Source organism: Acartia tonsa, chromosome 15 (assembly GCF_053477335.1).
Source record: "Acartia tonsa isolate MP-2025a chromosome 15, ASM5347733v1, whole genome shotgun sequence".
NCBI lineage: Eukaryota > Metazoa > Arthropoda > Copepoda > Calanoida > Acartiidae > Acartia > Acartia tonsa.
Window position 1 is genome coordinate 2,192,657 of NC_137274.1, and position 20,269 is coordinate 2,212,925.

Sequence of the window (20,269 nt, forward strand, 5' to 3'; positions counted from 1 at the left end):
AAAATCAAACTTTTTAAAATTAGAACAATCCCAAAAAAGAATGTTAAAATTGTTAGGGATGCACATTATTTGTCTGCAGGACAAGCCTTGATTAGAAGTTCCTAACTTAAACATCGAAACAGAAATGGATACACACAGAAAGTAAAGATATTTATAAAGTACATTCCTTAATAAAAATGTTAAATATTTCTTTATTTTCATATATAATAATTCATTTTAAATGAAATAACAACTTATTTCTTTCTTACGCAACAAGAATTTATGCCCTTGATTGGGTATAACAAATAAAAAATATTTATGAAAGTAAAATACATTGGTTTAAGAATATCATTCAGCTATAAAATCTGCATTTTTGTTACAAAACAACTCAGACGGGTAAATAAAATGAATTTTGGACAATTTCTTCATTGAATAATTTTATCCTCTTTTCCCTGTAAAAAAAATTAGGGGTTTAAAAAATATGAGAATTTTCGTTATGCAAATTCGCGACATTTTATATGGTTTCTAGATAAATAATTTGTACATTTTTTCCCCCAATTTATTCTATTTTCCTTAATGTTAAAATATAGAGAAAAAATTGGTAGAGGAAAAACGGAAACAATTAATTATGTAAATATTTATTAAATTATTTGTTTACATACAGCAGACAGTTTATAGTCATATCATTAAAACTATAACTGGCCATTAAACTTTTTTTCATTATGTTTATTTTCTCTATTGAATTCATTTTTTTCAGAAAAAATATTATTTGCATCTAACAGAGTACATTTTTTTTGTATGCTATGCATATAAAGTGAATTACTAAAATTCTTCCATAAGCGACAATTTTACCAGAAAATAAATAATCGATCGGCTGGGGTAAAAATTACCCAATCCACTATAAAAAATAATTTTTAAAACCCCCAAAAAAACTAACTTGGAAGCCTAATTAAAATTTAGGCTCTGCCGTCTTATTCTAAATGTGGCAAAGTATATTTTTGACCCCCCATTCAAAAATACTTTAAAAACAGTTTAATATTTTCTAAGCACATTTCAATACACTGATCAACCAAAAACGTCCTAGTAACAAAAATATCCAGGAATAATGCCTTGATTTTATGGTATTTTGGGAGGGAAAAATGAAAAAAAAACAGGGAAAGTCTGAACTTAGCATATATAGTTGAAACAATTTACTTACTGGTTAGGAATTATTTTATGATATAAAATTGCCAATTAGTTTTTTAATAACGTAGTAATTAGGTAATAAAGATCTATTTTAAATTTGTTTTAATGACAAAAAAATACCTCACTTTCTACAAAGGGTTGAATCTCAGAAGTTATTTAAAATAATAATATCCTTTTTTATTGTGTTGGACAATAAATAACCCACTTTGGAGAATTCGTTTATTTTTTTATCAGACTGTTTATAAAAAAAATATTGCACCTTTATAATTTACAAATCTGTAATCAAAGGTGGGCGAGAGATGGGCCATCTAAGGTTACTTGGATACTAATAAAATACCTGTTTCAAGCTTTGTCATTGTATTCAATAAAAAATATTGCTTATTTTATCAATTTCTAAGTAACTATACATTGGTTTAAAGCATGGATTATGTTAAAAGTCAGATTAACAATTAGGAAAAATAGAGAACTATGTCAAAAAGTTTAGTTTTAGCTATAGAAGGAAAAAAAAGACAATTAACTACACATTTATATAGTCTGGAAATTTTTTCCCCAATCTTGGACATAGTAAAAAACGGCTAAAAAAGCTGTTTTTTGAGGAAACGAGAGACAGTTTTGCCCTATCTTTGATATTATATGAATGAGATGATGTTAAGGTTTGATAATCTGATGATAAATTTTCTCGTTCACAGTCCCTTTAAAATAGCAGATATTGCAAAAAGATGTACAGATATGGCAAAATTGATTTGGCCAAACTTGAAATGATAGTTTAGACTTATGATGGGATATGTTATTTCCTAGCTATTATCCACATTGCACTTGAATAAATTGAAAATTTACAATCATGCTTGCAACCTTTTCAGTTGTCTTTAACCCTATTCAATCTGAGGGAGGGGGAAGGCGTTTTACCCCACCTCTCTTGTTATTATTCTATTCAACATACAGACCCTAACTGCATACACAGATTTATTATTTTATGACATCTAGGAAACTTAAATCAGTTGATATATGGCCAATTCTCCTCAATCACAAATGTGAAACTTTTTAAAGTTCATTGATTCTTGAAATAAAATGAGAGAGAGAGGTGGGAACCTAATTGTTTTAGGGTAGGGAAAAATGTATCATGTATAAAAAAAAGAAATTTTAAATTACTTTAAATGTGAAATTAATAAAAATTTTAGTAAAAATCATAATCATCTTTAGTAAATCTAACCGTAAGTATTTAAAAAAAAAACACATTAAAAAAATAGTATACCATTATCAGCATAGCATTCTGCAGGGCCAAGAAATAATGTTGATGGAGATGTTGATCCTGAAAAATTAGGAATAAGTTATGTAAAAGGATAAAATATGACCTAGTTTTAGGTTTATAAATAATTGAAAATTCTATTTTGAAAATTAATTTGCAGAATGTTATTGTATTTCTGGTATGCCAATGATTTCTTTGATAAAAATTGGTTTGGGTTTCCAAAGATAGGTTACTAACAATGTAATTCTTATGATAATTGATTTTATTAATAAATCTATAAATCATGGAGATAATGTTATCAGAGTATTCCTTGCTGCAGTGAAAGATTTTGATTCTGTTACTCATGATATACTTTTAATCAAGCTTAACAATGTTGGTATTAGGGGCATCCAAGCTTTTTAATTTAGGGGGGGGGGATAAAGTTTTTTAATGGGGGGGGGACAGTTTGTGTTTGGGGGTAATTAATAGAAATAATTTTTGGGGGTAATCTTTTTTTTGGGGGGGGTAATCACCACTTTATCCCCCATCCCACTTATACATAATGGGCTGGTATACAAAGTAAAGCTCAACTAGTTCAAAAGCCATCTAAGTGAAAGAAAACAAAAAAAAGTTGGAGTATCATAAATTCCTTAAGATAAAAAAATTCTTAAAGTGGTACCTATTGTTGCATGGCATGCAGTTTTATCCCATCTTGTAATTTCCAATTCTTGTCCATTATATAGTTCAGAATCTGGATTTTCATCCAGATCAATAAATCTGATACAATCTTAATTAAATTAATATTTTAAAGTGGCTGTGAATTTGCAAATAATGTTATATATATAGGTAGATAACTGACAATAGAAGATAAATCTTTAAAAATATTGCCTATAAAGATGACAACTATTTAATTAGATGAAAAAGAATTTTCAAATTTTCTGAACAGTTCAATACTGTGCACGTCATTTTTATGAAAATTAAATAATAAATGAATTAAATACAAACAATTGTAGTGATTTATAGAGAATTGCATTCAAAATTGATAAAACATTGTGTGTTTCTTTTATTTATCATTTAAAAGTAACACACTTGACAATCATTTTAATTATAAAAAATCCAAAAACTAAAATTAGTTAAAGGTCAAAATTTAAAATATATTTTATTGTCTCGGTATTTGCATTAACTCTCTCTCTCTCCCTTTCTCTCTCTCTCTCTCTCTCTCTCTCTCTCTCTCTCTCTCTCTCCCTCTCTCTCTCTCTCTGTTTCTCTTCCTTCTCACACATTCATATTTTTACCTGGGGGCTTAGTTGTTAAATAAATATTATTTAATGTATAAAAAGAAACCAAATCTAAATTCATATTTTTCTAATTTCTAATCCACAAGCAACTGCATCTCTAGTATCTAGGGATATTAAAAGGGATATAAAAGGGCAGAAAAATAGCTTAAAACCAACGAACGACTTTTTAAATAAAAATAGAATAGCCTAAAACTTTTCCCAAAAACTATAAGAAGCTTCACTGTAAAAGTGAACCATATTGTTTCAGCAGTCCCTTTTCTACAGATAAAAAAAGTTTACAACTTTATAAAATAGGATATTGTTAAATCTTTTCATTTAAAACTCACCATTCTGTATGTAATTGTATGCAGGGAGGAAATGGATATTTGGCTTTTTATTACATTAGTTCCCAAAGTTAATGACATTTTGTTAGTTGGCTAATTAACTTTGGGGACTTTCATAGAATTTTAATTGGTTGGTTTATTACTTTGAGTGTCCAAATGTTTAAACCACCAAATATTGTTTACAAAATGGGTAATTTTGTGTATATTTTCATTGTAAATATCCATAAATTTACCCGACATTGTCTTATGCCTCTAGTTCCCTGGTTATTTAGGTAGCAAGGGGGTTTGTGGGTGGGTGCGTTAAGTGTGTGTGTGTGTTAGTTTTATACTATGATAGTGTGTGTGTGTGTGGCAAGATAGGTGGGGTATGAGTGTGTGTGTGTGTGACGAATTACAATAACTATTCATTGGAATAAAAAAAATAATGTTTATTTTTATGGAAAAACTTTAATAAAATGATTGAATTTTTTGCTGAAGTATATAGCAAATATAATAAATTTTTACTTTTTAAACAATCTAATTCTTAAATATCATTCTTTCTATAGTTTTAAACAATTTTTCTATTGTCTTTATACCGGCTCAAACATACTGAAATTTGGTTAAGGATTTTATAAAATAAACCAAACTGTTTCATTACATTTTAAAGAAACTTCAAAGACAAATATTTATAGAGATGTATTACAAAAATATTTCCTAAGTATTGATTTTTTTGTTTTTATCTGTGAGCGAAGAAATGGCTCATTATTTCATAGTTTAATTGTTGCACAAATTTTAATGTGAACTTTATGTGGAAATAAGCTTGGCATTTTAAACTGATTTTTTTCTTAATTGAACTTTTATTCTATGGAAATTACTTAAAAAATAAGAAAATGTAAACCAAAATGCATTTTGAAAAAATTAATTATTGATCACTTTAAGTGATCAAGAAGCAAGTTTTAAAAAATTGATATATATTTGGAATTACTTAATTATTTAGAATTATTACAAAATTTTTGCTAAATTTGATATAAAAAGTGCCTTAAAACTTCTATTTTTAAATTTGCTACAGTACCCAAAAAATTCTTTTACACAGTTATGGGCTAAACAAAGTTTTAGATTTGTTGGCATTTGGCATGTTGGACCAAATGAATAAAAAGATATTTCTCGTTAGCTTATTTTAGTGCAACTAACATAACAGGCAAGCAGAACAGAAATCTTTAGATTGTGGAATTGTAAAACAATGTAAATGATTTTTCTTCTTTTGTGTGGGGGGGGGGGGGAGGAAGGAAATTTTCTATGGATGATATTGTGAGGTTGGAGGTAGCCTTCAAAAAATAGTAAAAATCCTTTCCAGGAGTTATAAGAATCTTCATATATGAATTGAGAGGATTTGGACATGATTATTTAAACATGATTTTGTAAAAATGTCAACAAAGTTAGTTTACACTGTAGAAATAAATGATTATGAGTATCAAACACAGATTATGCATTTCTATCTAATAATAAAGCATAAAAAATACCTCTTGAAAGTTGTGACTCCAGTTTTTGCATTTGCCTTTTGATTATTCTTTTTTGAGTAATTGTAAACCTAAATTTTAACGTTAATTTGAAACCAAGAAAATACTAATATTAAATGACTAAAGACATCTTGAATAATATACGCACCCCAACCAAACGGTTTTCACAGGATGTAGTGTGACCTTATGTGAGCTCAGAACATGCTTTCCCTAAATTGAATTTGTAGGTTCCCAAGTTCCCATAGTTGAATTTTTTCCAATTACATTTTTTATCAAATTTTACTTTTATATCTAGAGTAACTTTCCCTAACCTCCTTTATTGTCTTATTTTGTCTTTCATGTTCATCACATAAATTCATTCACATTACAGTTAAATATAAAGATATTGGAGGTTTCTTAAAAGATATCTAACATTTTTCTAGCTCTAATACTTATCTTATTTTAAAGTATTGCTGTAAAATAATAAAATGCACAGCAAAAAGGTTAAACATAAAATTAGAAATTAAAAAAAATACAAATATCTTCATGTAATATTGCTCCAAATTGACCAAATTGTACAGTTAGTGTGCCTAAAACTATCTATATTCAATGTACAATCCAAATACTCTATACTTAATAAGACTAGGCCAATAGGAGCATGTTGAAGTGATTTTTAAAAATGCTAAAGAAAAAAATGATTCCAGGTTTTTAAAATAAAATTAAATTTAATCAACTTTAGCAACAATTTTGAGGTAAGTTAAGGTGCATAAAGTTGTCACTTTGTAATGAGAAAGCTAATTAAACACCATCATCTCATATTTTGAATAAATATAAGCATATCCTAATAAAAATAGAAATAGTCATTGTGAATAAACCAAAAATTGGTTAGAATTTTAAGCATTTCCAAGCAGTTTAAAATTATAATCTACTTATTCTTGGTTTTTTTTTCTACCAACATTTGATTATTCTTTTAAATTTTTTACAACCTTATAAAATAAAATTAGTTTTTGCCACCTCAACAATGATTTCTTTTCTAATAAACACCATTAGGTACTCTAAACTATTACTGAGATTTTTAAGATATTAAATATTAGTTCCTTGTACTTTGAAACACCTTTTACATTAAAAAATGACTTATAGATGATTTTTAATTAGAATTGAATAGCATTTATTTCTTTGATATTACATTTTAGCATCCACCTGTTGTCTTTTAATGTTTCAATGTTGTATTTGGATTGTTTGGAGCAATATTAGATAGATTTATATAAAGATACTTGTATTTTTCTCTATAATATATCACAAAACATATTAGAGCTAGAAAAATGTTAGAGAACTTTTAATTTTAATCTGCTTGGAAATGTTTCAAATTTTTCTATTTTTGTTTTATTGGCTTTCTCATAACTAAGCTTATCTGTTGAAAAGTCCTTGCTAAAGTCAATTTTAAAAAAAGTAATTTTTTCTTTAGCATTTTCAAAAGCCATGTCAGCATGCTCTCATTGGCTTATATTGTCTTTTAAAGAATGTATTTCGATTGTACATTAAATTCAGATAGTTTAATACATCTTAAATGTTCAATTTGGTCAATTGTGTGCAATATTTGAAAGATTTAATATATGAAAATACTTTCACTTTTCTCTAAAATATCTAATTTAAAGTTTCACCTTTTAACTGTGTAAAAGTATTAGAGCTAGAAAAATATTAGAGACCATTTTAGAAAGCTCCAATATCTGTATATTCTACTGGAATGTGACTAATTTTGCATGATGAACATGAATGACAAAATAAGACAGTAAAGGAGGTTAGGTAGAAGGTACTCCAAAGAAAGAAGTAAAATTTAATCACCAAAGGAACAAGAAAATTTTCAACTAATATGAGGAACTAATTTGATTTAGGAGAAGCTTGTCCTGACCTCATCATTTCCACAGGTTTTTTTCTAACTTAACACATTTTCAGGTGGGGTTTGCCATGAATTTGAAATGACATTGAATTACTGACAAAGAAAGGGAGGGACAAAATTTTATAGAATGGATTGTCTAGCAATTTGCAACAGACAATCAAAAAATGAAGTGTTTATATAATATATAGGTCACCAAAATATTTACTAAGAAAATTAGGCTATTTATCTGAAATAGAAGCTTGAATTTATCGTCTTAAAATTTAATTACCTTCTTTCACTATCATCATATCCTTCACCTCTTTGAAAGTCAATGAATCGGTAATGGATAATGCCATCTTTCCAGCGATAACTAGCATTCCTAAAGCATTGAAAGATTAAACTGTTTTTAACCTATTTTTGGACAGGGGGGTCAAAAATATACTAGGACACCTATAGAATCAGACTGCAGAGCCCAAATTTGAATTAAGTCCCCAATAAACTTTTTTTGGGGGATTTAAAAATTAATTTTAGTGTTGCTGTAGTCATTTTGACTGGAGCAAAAGCTCTTTTTTTACTTCGGTTAATTTTGTGGCTTACAGAACATTTCTATATAATTCACTTTATATTGATACAATAAAAAAACACTACTCTGTTCATTGGAAATAACTTTTTTTTTCCAAAACATTTAATTCCATTGAAAAATCTAACATTTACAATAAAACAAATAATTCTGAAGTCTAACCAATAAGAAGTCTTGTTTTATTTCAATTCTTTACAATTCAAAAAAAGAGTTTTTTCACAATGTGTTTTATTTCCAATGTAGTTAAATAATTTTTATTTAATTAAAATGAAAAGAATGAAAACCATACACATAAAAGATACATACTTTTTAAAATTATTTTAAAAAATAAGTTTGAATAATCTTATTTTATATCACATTTGTATATGTGACAAAAATAAATTTGCTGTATTGCATAAACATTTGTTGTCATTTAACCCTTTACAGCCATTTTTTATGTTCTAAAATAAGTGATAGAACACAAACATGTTAATGTTAATTCATTGATATATTACAAAGAATTATTTTTTTAATGAATTAATTTAGATGAAAAGGCCTAATTTTACTCTATACCAGAATACAAGATTTATGAAGCAAAACACTCTAAAAGCTACGAATTTTACCCCAATAAAAAAAGACCTTTTGCTCTGGTCAAAAATGACCAGAGCATCAGTAAAAATTAATTTTTAAATCCCACCAAAAAAAATTTTATTTGGGACTTAATTCAAATTTAGGCTCTGCAGTCCGATTCTACTGTTGTCATAGTATATTTTTTATATATGTTTTAAAAATAGGTTAAAAACAGTTTAACTTTAATAATCTATATTTGATAATATTTTAGTATACATTTATAAATATGAGTGATTCTAATGAGGTAAAGTAATATTTAACTGACAATTAACCCTCTCATTGCAAGTCATTAGTTTGGAACTAATAAAAGTACATGGCAATGTGCCTGTTTATTGGAAAAGGCATTCCCCTTACTCTTACTATTGTAATGTGCATCAAGTTGTAGGTACTATTTTTAACTTTGTTTGAATAGTGAAGTTTGAAGGTGACATGTTTTACACTAATGCAGAGAGGTTATTACCTGATCATGCTATCTCCAGTATCATAATCAAAACTTTCATCATCTGTGACTAAATTAAATATTTTAGCTTGAAAACAAAAATTTTAGTGAATTTAGGATGGCTCCTGTGGCTGCTTGGTGAGATAAATCCATAAAAGGACCCTTACATAATAATCTTTAAAATATAATTTGCCTAAAATAGTTACTACTAAAAGTTTTGTTGTGCTTTTTAAATGTAGATTCATTATTTGAACAGAATCATTGCAGGTTTTGTAACTTGAGCATCCAAGAAATCCTGATTTTTTTCTCATTTAGTATATCATACCTTGTCCATTTAATGTACAATTGTATAAAAAAAAATTAGGTCTTAGTTATGTGTCAAACCCATATTTAAAAATTCACTCAGTTAAAGCCCTCACAGAAAATGAGATAGAAAACAGGTTATTAAGGGTTAACAGGCATTTTTTATATTATGAATTGAATGTTTGTTGTCAGGAATTTGAAAAAATGGATGATTACATCACATAAAAATTTGTTGTTAAAAAAGTAGAAAAATCAACATGTTTAAAATGGATGTACGTAAAATTCTGGTAATGATTATAGAGTTGCTACAGTTTCTAAATCGTACCTAACTACTACAGGAATCATCATGCAAAATTTGATATCAATAGGACAATTCTATTATGCCTAAATTAAGGAATAAAAGCTAACTATCTCGGACAGATGGACGTACGGATGGACAAACCAACCCTAATTATAGAAAAGCTTCGCTTTTAAAAATTGAAACACTTAAATGACGGCTGCAGATTTCCTATTGCAGTAGTAGTGGTTGTAGAAGTGGTGGTTGTAGTAGTAGTGGTTGTAGTCATAGTGTTAGTTTCTATAGGTTTTAAGATTCTGTGTGGTTTTTTATATAGAAGTTCCTACTAAAGTACAATTTGAGCCATTATTTGCCTCCTTACCCCTTTTATTTTGAACTATTTGTATTCAAGTTATTTTTACCCAGGAACATGTTATATAAGTATCTGTAATTACCTTGTATCTCACACACAGCATAGTATTGACGATCACAGTACCAGTCAAACCATTGCCAATTGCCATAGTCAGTGGTCTAAAATTTGCAAAGCTAGCGTTCAATCATGTCCTTTATTTATTTGAAACAGTAATTTTATTTTAAAATGATACTGTAAGATGAAAATGCATTACAATTATATTTTAGTATGATTTTTATTCTGTAATTTGTTGCATTTTTGTTATAATGTAATATATTATATAAGATATGTAATAGATTTTAAAATTATTCTCTCAATGTAGAAATCACTAATTTTTTGGGGACAAATTTTCTTTTTTCTCCTGAATTTGTAGTAGAGCAAAGATGAAAATTCGTTTTTAAAATATTGATCCTAGCCAGAAATATCCTGAAATAACCATGAAAACCAAGAAATTTTGCAGAAATGACCTTAATTTTACAATTCTGATAGGAGATCTCTTGCTTGGATCAATATTTTGAAATGAAATTTAATCTTATTCTACTCTTCCGTACTAATATTATAAAAAATCAATTTACTACAAGACAGTTGCTATCAGTTCTGTTCCGCGGATACCATTTTCTCCAATAAGTAAAACTAACTAAATTATAAAATAAGAAATTCAATTTTTACATCAATATAAATACAAGGAAATAAATAAAACATCAATGATGATTTCACACAAAATACCATTGTGGATCCTATTATATTGAAATGAATCTAAATTATAAATGGGGGGCCTGCAGGGACGTCAAATCTTTTTTTTTTTTATTGGAGCGGGTAAAAAATCTTCTATATTACCCATATTACTTTTAAAAGACTGTTAAACCCCAAGATATTTTGAGAAAAGCCAAAAAACTGGGTAATTTTTTCTACATAATTCCATAAAGTTAGATCATATGCTTTCAGTCAAATCCACTTACTAGGTTTTTAACTGTTTTTAATTTTGCATTTTATTATACTATCCATTTGATAAAAATTAAGAACAGTTTGACCTAATGAGTGCATTTGACTGGATTTTGCATGGAAAAACGTGAAAAAAATAACCCTCTTTATTAACTTTAAATATATCCATCTATTTGTTACTACTAACTAACAAAAACAGTTACAGTTAATACCTGGAGATCCATCTGTCCACATCCAAGTGTTTTCCTGTTGTTCATCAGTACCACCAAGCCATACACCATAATTAGCTCCAATCTGGTTGAGCACCTCTGTCACCAAGTCTGAATAAGTTTTTAACAACAATTCTTTGAAGATATGATTTTTCTTTGCAATACAATATATAAACTACAAGCGGATTTAAAATTTAAAAAATGCTTTGAATTATAGCCTTTTTAGGAATAGCACATAGAAAAAAAGACTAAAAAATGGGGGGAATAGGCTTTTTTAAAAAAGGGGCATGTACCTTTTTTCACATATTGCCATTCATCATTTGTTTCTATTTTAGCTAGGTCGCCTCCAGCTTTCTGACATTCTGCTCTGCTATCAGTCCAGCTTCTCCTTGCATCTGTTAACACTTTGTATTTGTAACACGTTCCTGTACAAAGATTATTGATTGTATGAATTAACTTGTTCATCCATTTAATACATATTTATAGAAATATAATACCCTTATATAAGAAATCTGTTGTTTTTATAAATTATGATCAGAAGTCACAGCAGCTTTAGGTGGAAAGTTATGCTAAATTCAAACATGCTGTACTAAATCACTCATTACTTATACGAATTAAACCAAATTGTAGGTTTTAGATAATTTATACAACCTTCTTAAGTTATTGTTACAAAAAAATAAACTTACTATCTATATTTGCACAAATATGACGGTTTAACTGACAATTCTGTTGATTTTTACACAAAGCATCTTTTACTAAGACAATGAAATTGTAGTAGACGGACTGACCAGCGTTCTGTAAAGAAGATTTGCTGCAAGCTAATATTAGATATACAATCTACAAATCATCTGCCCCTAATCCTTCACCCAGACAACAAAGGCCATTGTTATCAACAGCGCCGGGGATTAACTAGAGCGGTCAGCCTGGACCACCTAGATTATCACAAGTTGAAGGGGGTATTGGATTACCCCCCTCCCCTTCTACAGGCCGGACCTTACCCTTTCCTTCGCCTCCACCTGCCTACCCCAGCATTCGCCTACCCTTCCTGCCTCTGCGCAGATAGTGCACCTCCTTCTCACACACGCCACTTGGGGCTCCTACCCCAATTCTATTTTTAACATTGTATTTGACTATAAATATGACTTTTTGTTGTTTTTTAAATCAGTATCTAATAAAGCTTCGAAACATATAGATCAGAAGGACTTTCATTGGATAACACCACTGGAGCTTAGGGGCTCTATCGGACAAATTTATGCCTTGTAGTAGAGGGGTTGTATTCAGTACCCTCTACTACAAAATGATTGTTTTGAAATGGCCAAATACATGAAATGTTATGATCGCACATATTAAAAACTAACAGACTTATATCTTATTGTTTAACAATCAACAATCAAAATGTTTTGTATTGGATAACTAAAATATTTTTAATCCAATGATACCTCTGCCATTTTCTTCCTGTACTAATTATCATTTTATTGAGGGACATTGACACAGCAATAATTACAAAACTACACTGACTTTAACCCTTAACCCCTTACAGTCGGGCCCCTTGCCGCACCTTAATCAGTCGGGGTGGGGGGGGGGGCGTTTAACGCCCCCCCATGTTATCTCAGTTCCTATTAGAGCTAGAGGGCTAAAAAATTTTGTGTAAGTCCCCTGTGTTATGATAAATTTCCGACCTTAAGTAAGTCAAGGTCAATTTTCGCTTCCTTCACCCTTTTATTTAACAACCTTTGTTTTTAGGTCCTTTTACTTAAAAATTTCAAACGGCTGTAATTTTTTTTATTTTTGAAGCTAGAATAAAAATTTTTTTGCAGAAAATGTTAATCTTTATGTAAATTTTATATTTCAAATATCAAAATATAAATTCTAGCGGCCGCAGCTGTACTTGGCAGCTTCCCGCCGCCGCAGCCGGCGGTTGGCGGGAAAACGGCGGCAGATATTTATGGAATTTTAATACATTATGTAGACATGTAAGAGAAGCTTAAGTTTAAAATTTGAAGTCTCTAAGTCAAAAATTGCGGCCACAGGAGCCATTTAAAGATTTCTGGAGACCTGGAAGATCAGGACCTGCAGGATCATACCTAGAACCTGAAATTGACTTGAACACCTGTATTTAATATAAGGATGTACTACTAGAGAATATTTTAAAATTTTTGAAGGATAAAATGCTTTTTTTAAGTCAAAAAAATATTTTTGCTGGCATCCTGTGCCCGCCAGGATGGAGATATTAAAAAAATTCCAACTCTCAGTTATGTGTCATACCCAAACTTAAAAAGTCACACAGTTTGGGCTCTTTATCTTTCACACACAGAAAATGAGATAGAAAAAACCAGACCGTTAAGGGTTAACATTCGCACCTTAATGGGTTGGGGGGGGGGGGGGTTGCGTTAGGTAATTCAAAGTCAATTTTCGCTTCATTCACCATTTTATTTGACAACCTTATTTACTTAAAAATTTCAAACGGCTGTATTTTTTTATTTTTGTAGATATAAAAAATTTGTTTATCAGAAAATGTTTATCTTTATGTAAATTTTATGTTAGAAATATCAAAATATAAATTTCAGCGGCCAAAGCTGTACTTGGCAGCTGCCAGCTGCCGCAGTCGGCGGTCGGCAGGAAAACGGCAGTGGATCTTTATGAAATTTTAATACATTATATATAGACATGTAAGAAAAGCTTAAATTTAAAATTTGAAGTCTCTAAGTCAAAAATTGAGGCCACAGGAGCCTTTTAAAGATTTCTGGAGACCTAGAGGATCAGGACCTGCAGGATCATACCTGGAACCTGAAATTGACTTGAACACCTGTATTTAATATAAGGATGTACTACTAGAGGATATTTTAAAATTTTTGAAGGATAAAATGCTTTTTTTAAGTCAAAAAAATATTTTTGCTGGCATCCTTTGCCCGCCAGGATGGAGATATTAAAAAAATTCCAACTCTCAGTTATGTGTCATACCCAAACTTAAAAAGTCACACAGTTTGGGCTCCTTATCTTTCACACACAGAAAATGAGATAGAAAAACCGGATGGGGGGGGCGTTCAAATTTAAAATTTGAAGTCTCTAAGTCAAAAATTGAGGCCACAGGAGCCTTTTAAAGATTTCTTGAGACCTGGAGGATCAGGACCTGCAGGATCATACCTGGAACCTAAAATTGAAAAAACCGGAGATGGAGCGTTCAACGTCCTCTCCCCCCACCCCTGGCCGTTAAGGGTTAATTGTGCATTCCTAATACTACATATCTCAAAACCCCTTGGAGCTGTTTTGCCAAAATATATTATTCTACACTTGTACTGATTTTTTGTTATGTTAGTTGCATTCAAAATAGCCTGATTTTAAAATATAAAGATTACAACAACTGTGCACCATGCATCAAGGGACTCTGTATTCTAATGTTCAAGAGGGACAGAATTATAACCGAAAACCATATTGGGACCTCAATGAATTTTACCCAAATAAGTTCAGTGAATAACAGACTGCTAAAAAAGCTACTTTATATGAAAGGATAAAATCATCCTATTGTTTAAATAAGGGGGGGGGGAGTTTTGACACATTTGTGTAAACCTGGTGCCTAGGCTTTATCTTTGGACTGAGAGGATAGGTTATTAATGATAAAATCAAATAATACACAGGGACGTTGTTGAAAAGGAAAGACACACAGCTCAATTTGTAGATAAAATCATTCTTATATGATGAATTTGAAGAAGTTTTAAGATTTTTTGGATAGACTTCCTTGTTCCGGAGCTGCAGGCCTCCATGTGGTCTCTGTTAAAAATTTTTTTAAGAGTTAGAGGTCAGCTTATGAAACAAAATATGCATGTTTTTTCTTCAAATATGTGAATAACATTAAAAAATATAACATGCATATTTTGTAATATAAGTTGACCTATAACTTTTTTAAAAAAGCTCCAGAATCAGGAGGCATATCCAAAAATTTAAAAAATTCGTGAATTTCATCATAAAAGAATGAAAAGAAACTCACTCAATATTTATTATTTGATGTTATGCTTGTTGTAATAGATGTTCCAATTTTTGTTTCTAACATAAAAACATTAAAACCTACCTTGACTTAAAATTACACAAATGCAGCTTACCCACAAAGTGGATAAGTACATTTTGTTGGCTCTGAAATTAAATATATTTTTAATATTATTATTCTTTATTATCATAATTGTATAAATATATAGTGCTCCAATAAACTCCCATTGACCAAAACCTTTATTCTATTTTTTTATAAAATGAATTTAGTTTCTAATTTCATGTTGATATTTGAATTATATGTAGTACAAATAAATTTAAAGATTATTTGTTGAAATTAAGAATGAATTTATTGGAGAAAGTTATTTTATTTTTATGCAAAATTAAATTAAATTCTAAATGCTCAGAATAAAAATTTTTTAAATCAAACTATAAACATCAATCATATGGGGGTATAAAAAGAGAAAAAAAACTAAAAAAAAAGCAGTTTGACTGCTATTGATGTTTTATAGTTTATTGTGCATGTTAGTGATGGGATTTTGGTCAAAAAAGTTTCAGCCTTCTATCTTTTTTATGGGCTGAGAAAATCTCTGTCAGAGGGATAAACATTTGAAATGATAGAGTAGCTTCGCTAGTTACATTGAAATTAAATAGAATGATGGAAAAAGAAGTAAATGAGAGAGGAGGATATTAAAACTTTTATATTTCATCCTTATAATAAAGTAACATGACGTGTGTCTGTCTCTCTGTATGTACCAAGGATCTTGCTAACCACTGAACCAATATGGTTCTCCTTAACCCTTACAGATCGGGCCCCTATTCCCACCTTAATAGATCGGGGGGGGGGGGTCATATTGACCCCCCCCCCCTCTATCTCGGCTCCTGTTACAGTTAGAGACATAAAAAAATTTTCTGGTGGTTCATGTGTATTTTTAGAGAAAATTACTTTTTCTAGTCATAGCGGTCAGACCACTCCTTAGCCGCTTTTTAGCGGCCAGTCGCTAAATATTAAAACAGCTGTAGAGCGGCAAATTTTGCAGCTAGGATGACCAAATTTTAGGACGAACTTTTATTTTTCATAACAAAAAAATTACTTTTTCAGATCATCGCCGAAAAACGGCAAATAACGGAAACCGCCATTTTCGGCGGTTACGGCGGTAAAACGGCGGTTGGCGGCGCCAATTAATATTTTTAATTGTTTACTGTTGCTCAAGGATTTACCAAAAAAAATTTTAGGCCTCTAGCTGTAATAGAAGCCACGATATTCATGATATATGTCTGTAGTAAAAGCCGGACAAAAATCGGTCATAAAGTCGGTCAGGGAGCGGTCAAACGGTCATAACACCACTTTTCTCAGAAGGTCATTGATATCTAAGTATTCACCAAAAAAATTTTAGGTTTCTACCTTATAAACAAAAGTCATAATGTAGAAATTAAGATTTATTTAGAATTTTTTCTAAATTTGGTTCCACCTAACCGACTTTGACCAGACGCCACGACCGACACAGACCAGATATCCTTATAAGATCAACTCTTGCCGACGTATAATTACTAAACTTAAAAAGTCATGAAGTCACAACTCTCTATCTTACCTACAAAAAAAATGACATTGAAAAAACAGAGGGGGGGGGGGTCAGTATGACCCCCCCCCCCCCCCCGATCTGTAAGGGTTAACATGGTACCTTCTCTTAGATCCTGTAAAGATTTATAACTATTAGGGGGGAGAGTACCACACCCTCCCATGAGAAATTGCCCCTATAAAAAAAAATTAAAAAATAAACTATAGAGTAGCTTCACTATTAAAAAACTAGATTGATAAAATCTTAATTTACTTAATTTGTAGATGTAGTAATCATAACTAAATTTCCTAACTTAATTGAAGTCAGAAAATTTTGTAACCCCAACTTTCATAAGATTAAACAAAACTGTCAACAAAATCACACATTCTAAAAAAGCTAGTTCTCCGTAACTGATACATAAACACAAAAACATATGAGCAGAGCATCATGTTATAGACACATTATTTTAGAGACATTTCTGGGAGGGAACTAAACTTTTATACTTTTCTTATCAATATAAGAATTAATATAGGAATAGTTATATATAGCATCATATTATAGACAGCTTTTCGCATTAATGAAAAGGAAAAACTAGTTTTGTTAGCCCCGAGGGGCCAAAGGCCTTGTATAACAAAACTGGTATTTATATTAAGCTTACTGTTTAATATTTATAGAAAACTACCTGTAATACAGTACAATATAGAGGGACAAAGTGACACTAAAATCAGCCATGTGACGTCATAAAAATGAAGGATTATCCTACTCCTTTTTAGGTGATTTCTATCCTACTTCTTCTCTTGTCCCCCTCATTTTTATGACGTCACATAGCTGATTTTTTATTCACTTTGTTCCTCTATGGTACAATATATGCTTTTTTAGTATGACTGAGAACTGGTTTTATCAAATAAGATATAATAAGAACAGTAAGCAAATTATGTTAGATCTAAAATATGTGATGGCCTAAATTTTGTAAATTTTTTTATTTCAATATTAGTTAAAATCAACTACTCTAACAAATCTCTATTTAAACATATGATTGGAAAAAAACAAGCTTAAAGACTAGTAGACACACACACATACACACACATACACACATACACACACACACACACGTATTTTCCCTTAACATGGCATGGAGAGCATCAAACACCCCCCATTTTTTTAAATATTGAAATATGGGAGGGGGGTCAAGTCTTTTATTTGTATATTTCTCTAGGTCACAATAGATTAATCTCTATTCAAACACATGATTGTAAAAAAAACTAGCTTAAAGATAAGTAGACACACATACTCACACACACACACACACACACACATACACATACATACACACACACGCGCATTTCCCTTAACATGGCATGGTGAACATCAAACACCCCCATTTAAAAAAATTGAAATATGGGAGAGCAGTTGAGTTTTTATTTGTTTATTTCTTTAGGTTACGTTTAGGTAAGGTAATTTGTGTACTGAGTAGCCCCACAGGGTTAGGGCAATAAGGTACTGCAGCTCTAGGGGCTAGGTATACATAAAAAATCTGCCCCTCATCCCTAATATTGAATTTATTTTAAAATTAGGAGGGGAAGGGGGGGTTCAGTACTCAACTAACACTTTGTAGGAAAAAGATCATATGTTAAAATGTAAAAAATGATGCTTATATGCTATGTATATACATATTGAAAATATTTGATCTTTGAACCCGGGCTTAAATAATTCTTAAGCTATGGAAAATTACTACATAAACATATGTGTAACAAATACAAAATATTTTTTTTTAAGCGAAGCTTTTTATAGTAAGAGTCAGTCCGTCTGTAGGTCCATAACAGCTATTTTTGATAATTTAAACATGTTACAATTGTCATATTGCTTTAAAACTTTGTGTGATGATGCATATAACAGTAAGGTACAATTTAAAAAGCGTGGCAACTCTATAATCATTACCAAAAAGTCTGTACGTTTAAAACATGCTGTTTTTTAACATAATGACAACATTTTTTATAAGCGAAGCTTTTCTATAATTAGGGTCGGTCCGTCAGTCGGTACGTCCGTCCGTCACAAACGAATAGCTTTTTTCGTTAATTTAGGCATGTTAGAATTGTCCTATTGATTTCAAACTTTGCATGGTGATTTCTGTAGTAGTTAGGTACGATTTAGAAAGCGTAGCAACTCTATAATTATAACAAGAATGTCCGTACGTCCATATTAAACATGTTAATTTTTTTACTTTTTTAACTACAAATTTTTTTGTGATCTAATCATCCGATTGATCTGATTTTTGGTATGTTAATTGATGTAATCTTATAACAAAATACTATTAATTTTCTTTGGAAAATACTAGGTTAAACTTTGTAAAAGATATTAAAAGTGAACTTACTGTTTTTGATTCAGCTTCTGCTTCTAAAATTTCCTCCTCTCTTAAACATGTTGATTTTTTACTTTTTGACAACAAATTTCTCTAAATATAAACAGTTCAGGGAGGGAGAGGAAATTGGGACTGTTTATTACACTAGTCCCTACGCTTCTCACAGACAGCTGTTACTTTTAATCATTATTTTCCATTTCTTGAATATCTCTGAGATCTAAATGGATAAGACAATGGACCATGGATTAATGTACATTCCCAAAGATGACACACAAAATTTACCCTTCTATTGATTAAATCAAGTGGTTGAAACTTGAAACGTTTGGACACTAAATAAACCAACCAATCAAACTCACTAAGTCCCCAACGAATGGTTCAACGAATAAGAAAACATTATCATAAAACTTTGGGGACTAAAACTTTTGGATTTGATAGTTTTAAAATTAATTGTGTTCTACCTTTTCAACCAATATATTTTTATCGCAAGATCCTTGCTGTCCAGTATGGCTTAGAACCAATTAATATCCGCTGGATTAAAATCGGTTCTCAGTCATGCTGAAAAGTCATGTATTATATCTTATTATAGCCAGTTTCCTACGATTATTAAAGTAAAGCATAATATTAATACTAGTTTCGCCCCCTTATAATTAACAAAAATTATTCTAATATTGTAAATTTTCATTTTAATATCCGCGGAAAGCTGTCTAATAAATAACTATTAGAAAGGTTTCGTGATTTTTTCGTTGATTAGTAGTATAATGACTAACTAATTAATTTATTGTCTTATCCCTTAAGATCCCTGAAGGACAAAAGGCTAGCAAATAACACAAGAGAGAGGGGACAATGAGCTGTTTATTACTCTAGTCCCCAAAGTTTTAATAACATTTAAGTATTCGTTGGCATTAACAATATTGGGGACTCTAATAAATTTAGATTGGTAGGTTAATGATGTTGAGTGTTCAAACGTTTCAAGCCTTAATTTTAATCTACAGAAGGGGTATCATCATTGGGGATGTATATCAATTTATCGGCCATTGTCTTATCCCTTTAAATTAATTTAATCAAAATAATATTCATTAAGGTTTCGTGATTTTAGCAGTTTTACTGGAAATAACGACATTTTATCTAACCCTCTGATATGTATTTGTAGGTATACTGGTACCCAAAGTTTTTTTTTTATAAAAGATACTTTGGGACAAACGAACATTAACACTTTAAGAGTGTCAGAACTGAATAAA

General features: G+C 30.2%; 2 protein-coding genes across 2 annotated transcripts in view; both read right to left on the reverse strand.

The window, feature by feature from the left end:
* LOC145307368 (uncharacterized) overlaps positions 1-15,256 on the reverse strand; it is a 46,280-nt gene extending 31,024 nt beyond the window's left edge. Inside the window, exons 1-10 of the mRNA XM_080149748.1 lie at positions 15,199-15,256; positions 11,426-11,557; positions 11,136-11,243; positions 10,557-10,618; positions 10,025-10,100; positions 9,011-9,059; positions 7,651-7,740; positions 5,510-5,577; positions 3,069-3,176; positions 2,417-2,473 (exon numbers count right to left, since the gene is read on the reverse strand). Coding sequence (XP_080005874.1) covers positions 2,417-2,473; positions 3,069-3,176; positions 5,510-5,577; positions 7,651-7,740; positions 9,011-9,059; positions 10,025-10,100; positions 10,557-10,618; positions 11,136-11,243; positions 11,426-11,557; positions 15,199-15,250 — 802 coding nt within the window. The 5' untranslated portion in view covers positions 15,251-15,256. The remainder of the gene's footprint in view (positions 1-2,416; positions 2,474-3,068; positions 3,177-5,509; positions 5,578-7,650; positions 7,741-9,010; positions 9,060-10,024; positions 10,101-10,556; positions 10,619-11,135; positions 11,244-11,425; positions 11,558-15,198) is intronic.
* Positions 1-20,269, reverse strand: part of LOC145307369 (uncharacterized) — a 126,916-nt gene that overhangs the window by 68,749 nt on the left and 37,898 nt on the right. The gene's annotated exons all lie outside the window — the stretch shown is intronic.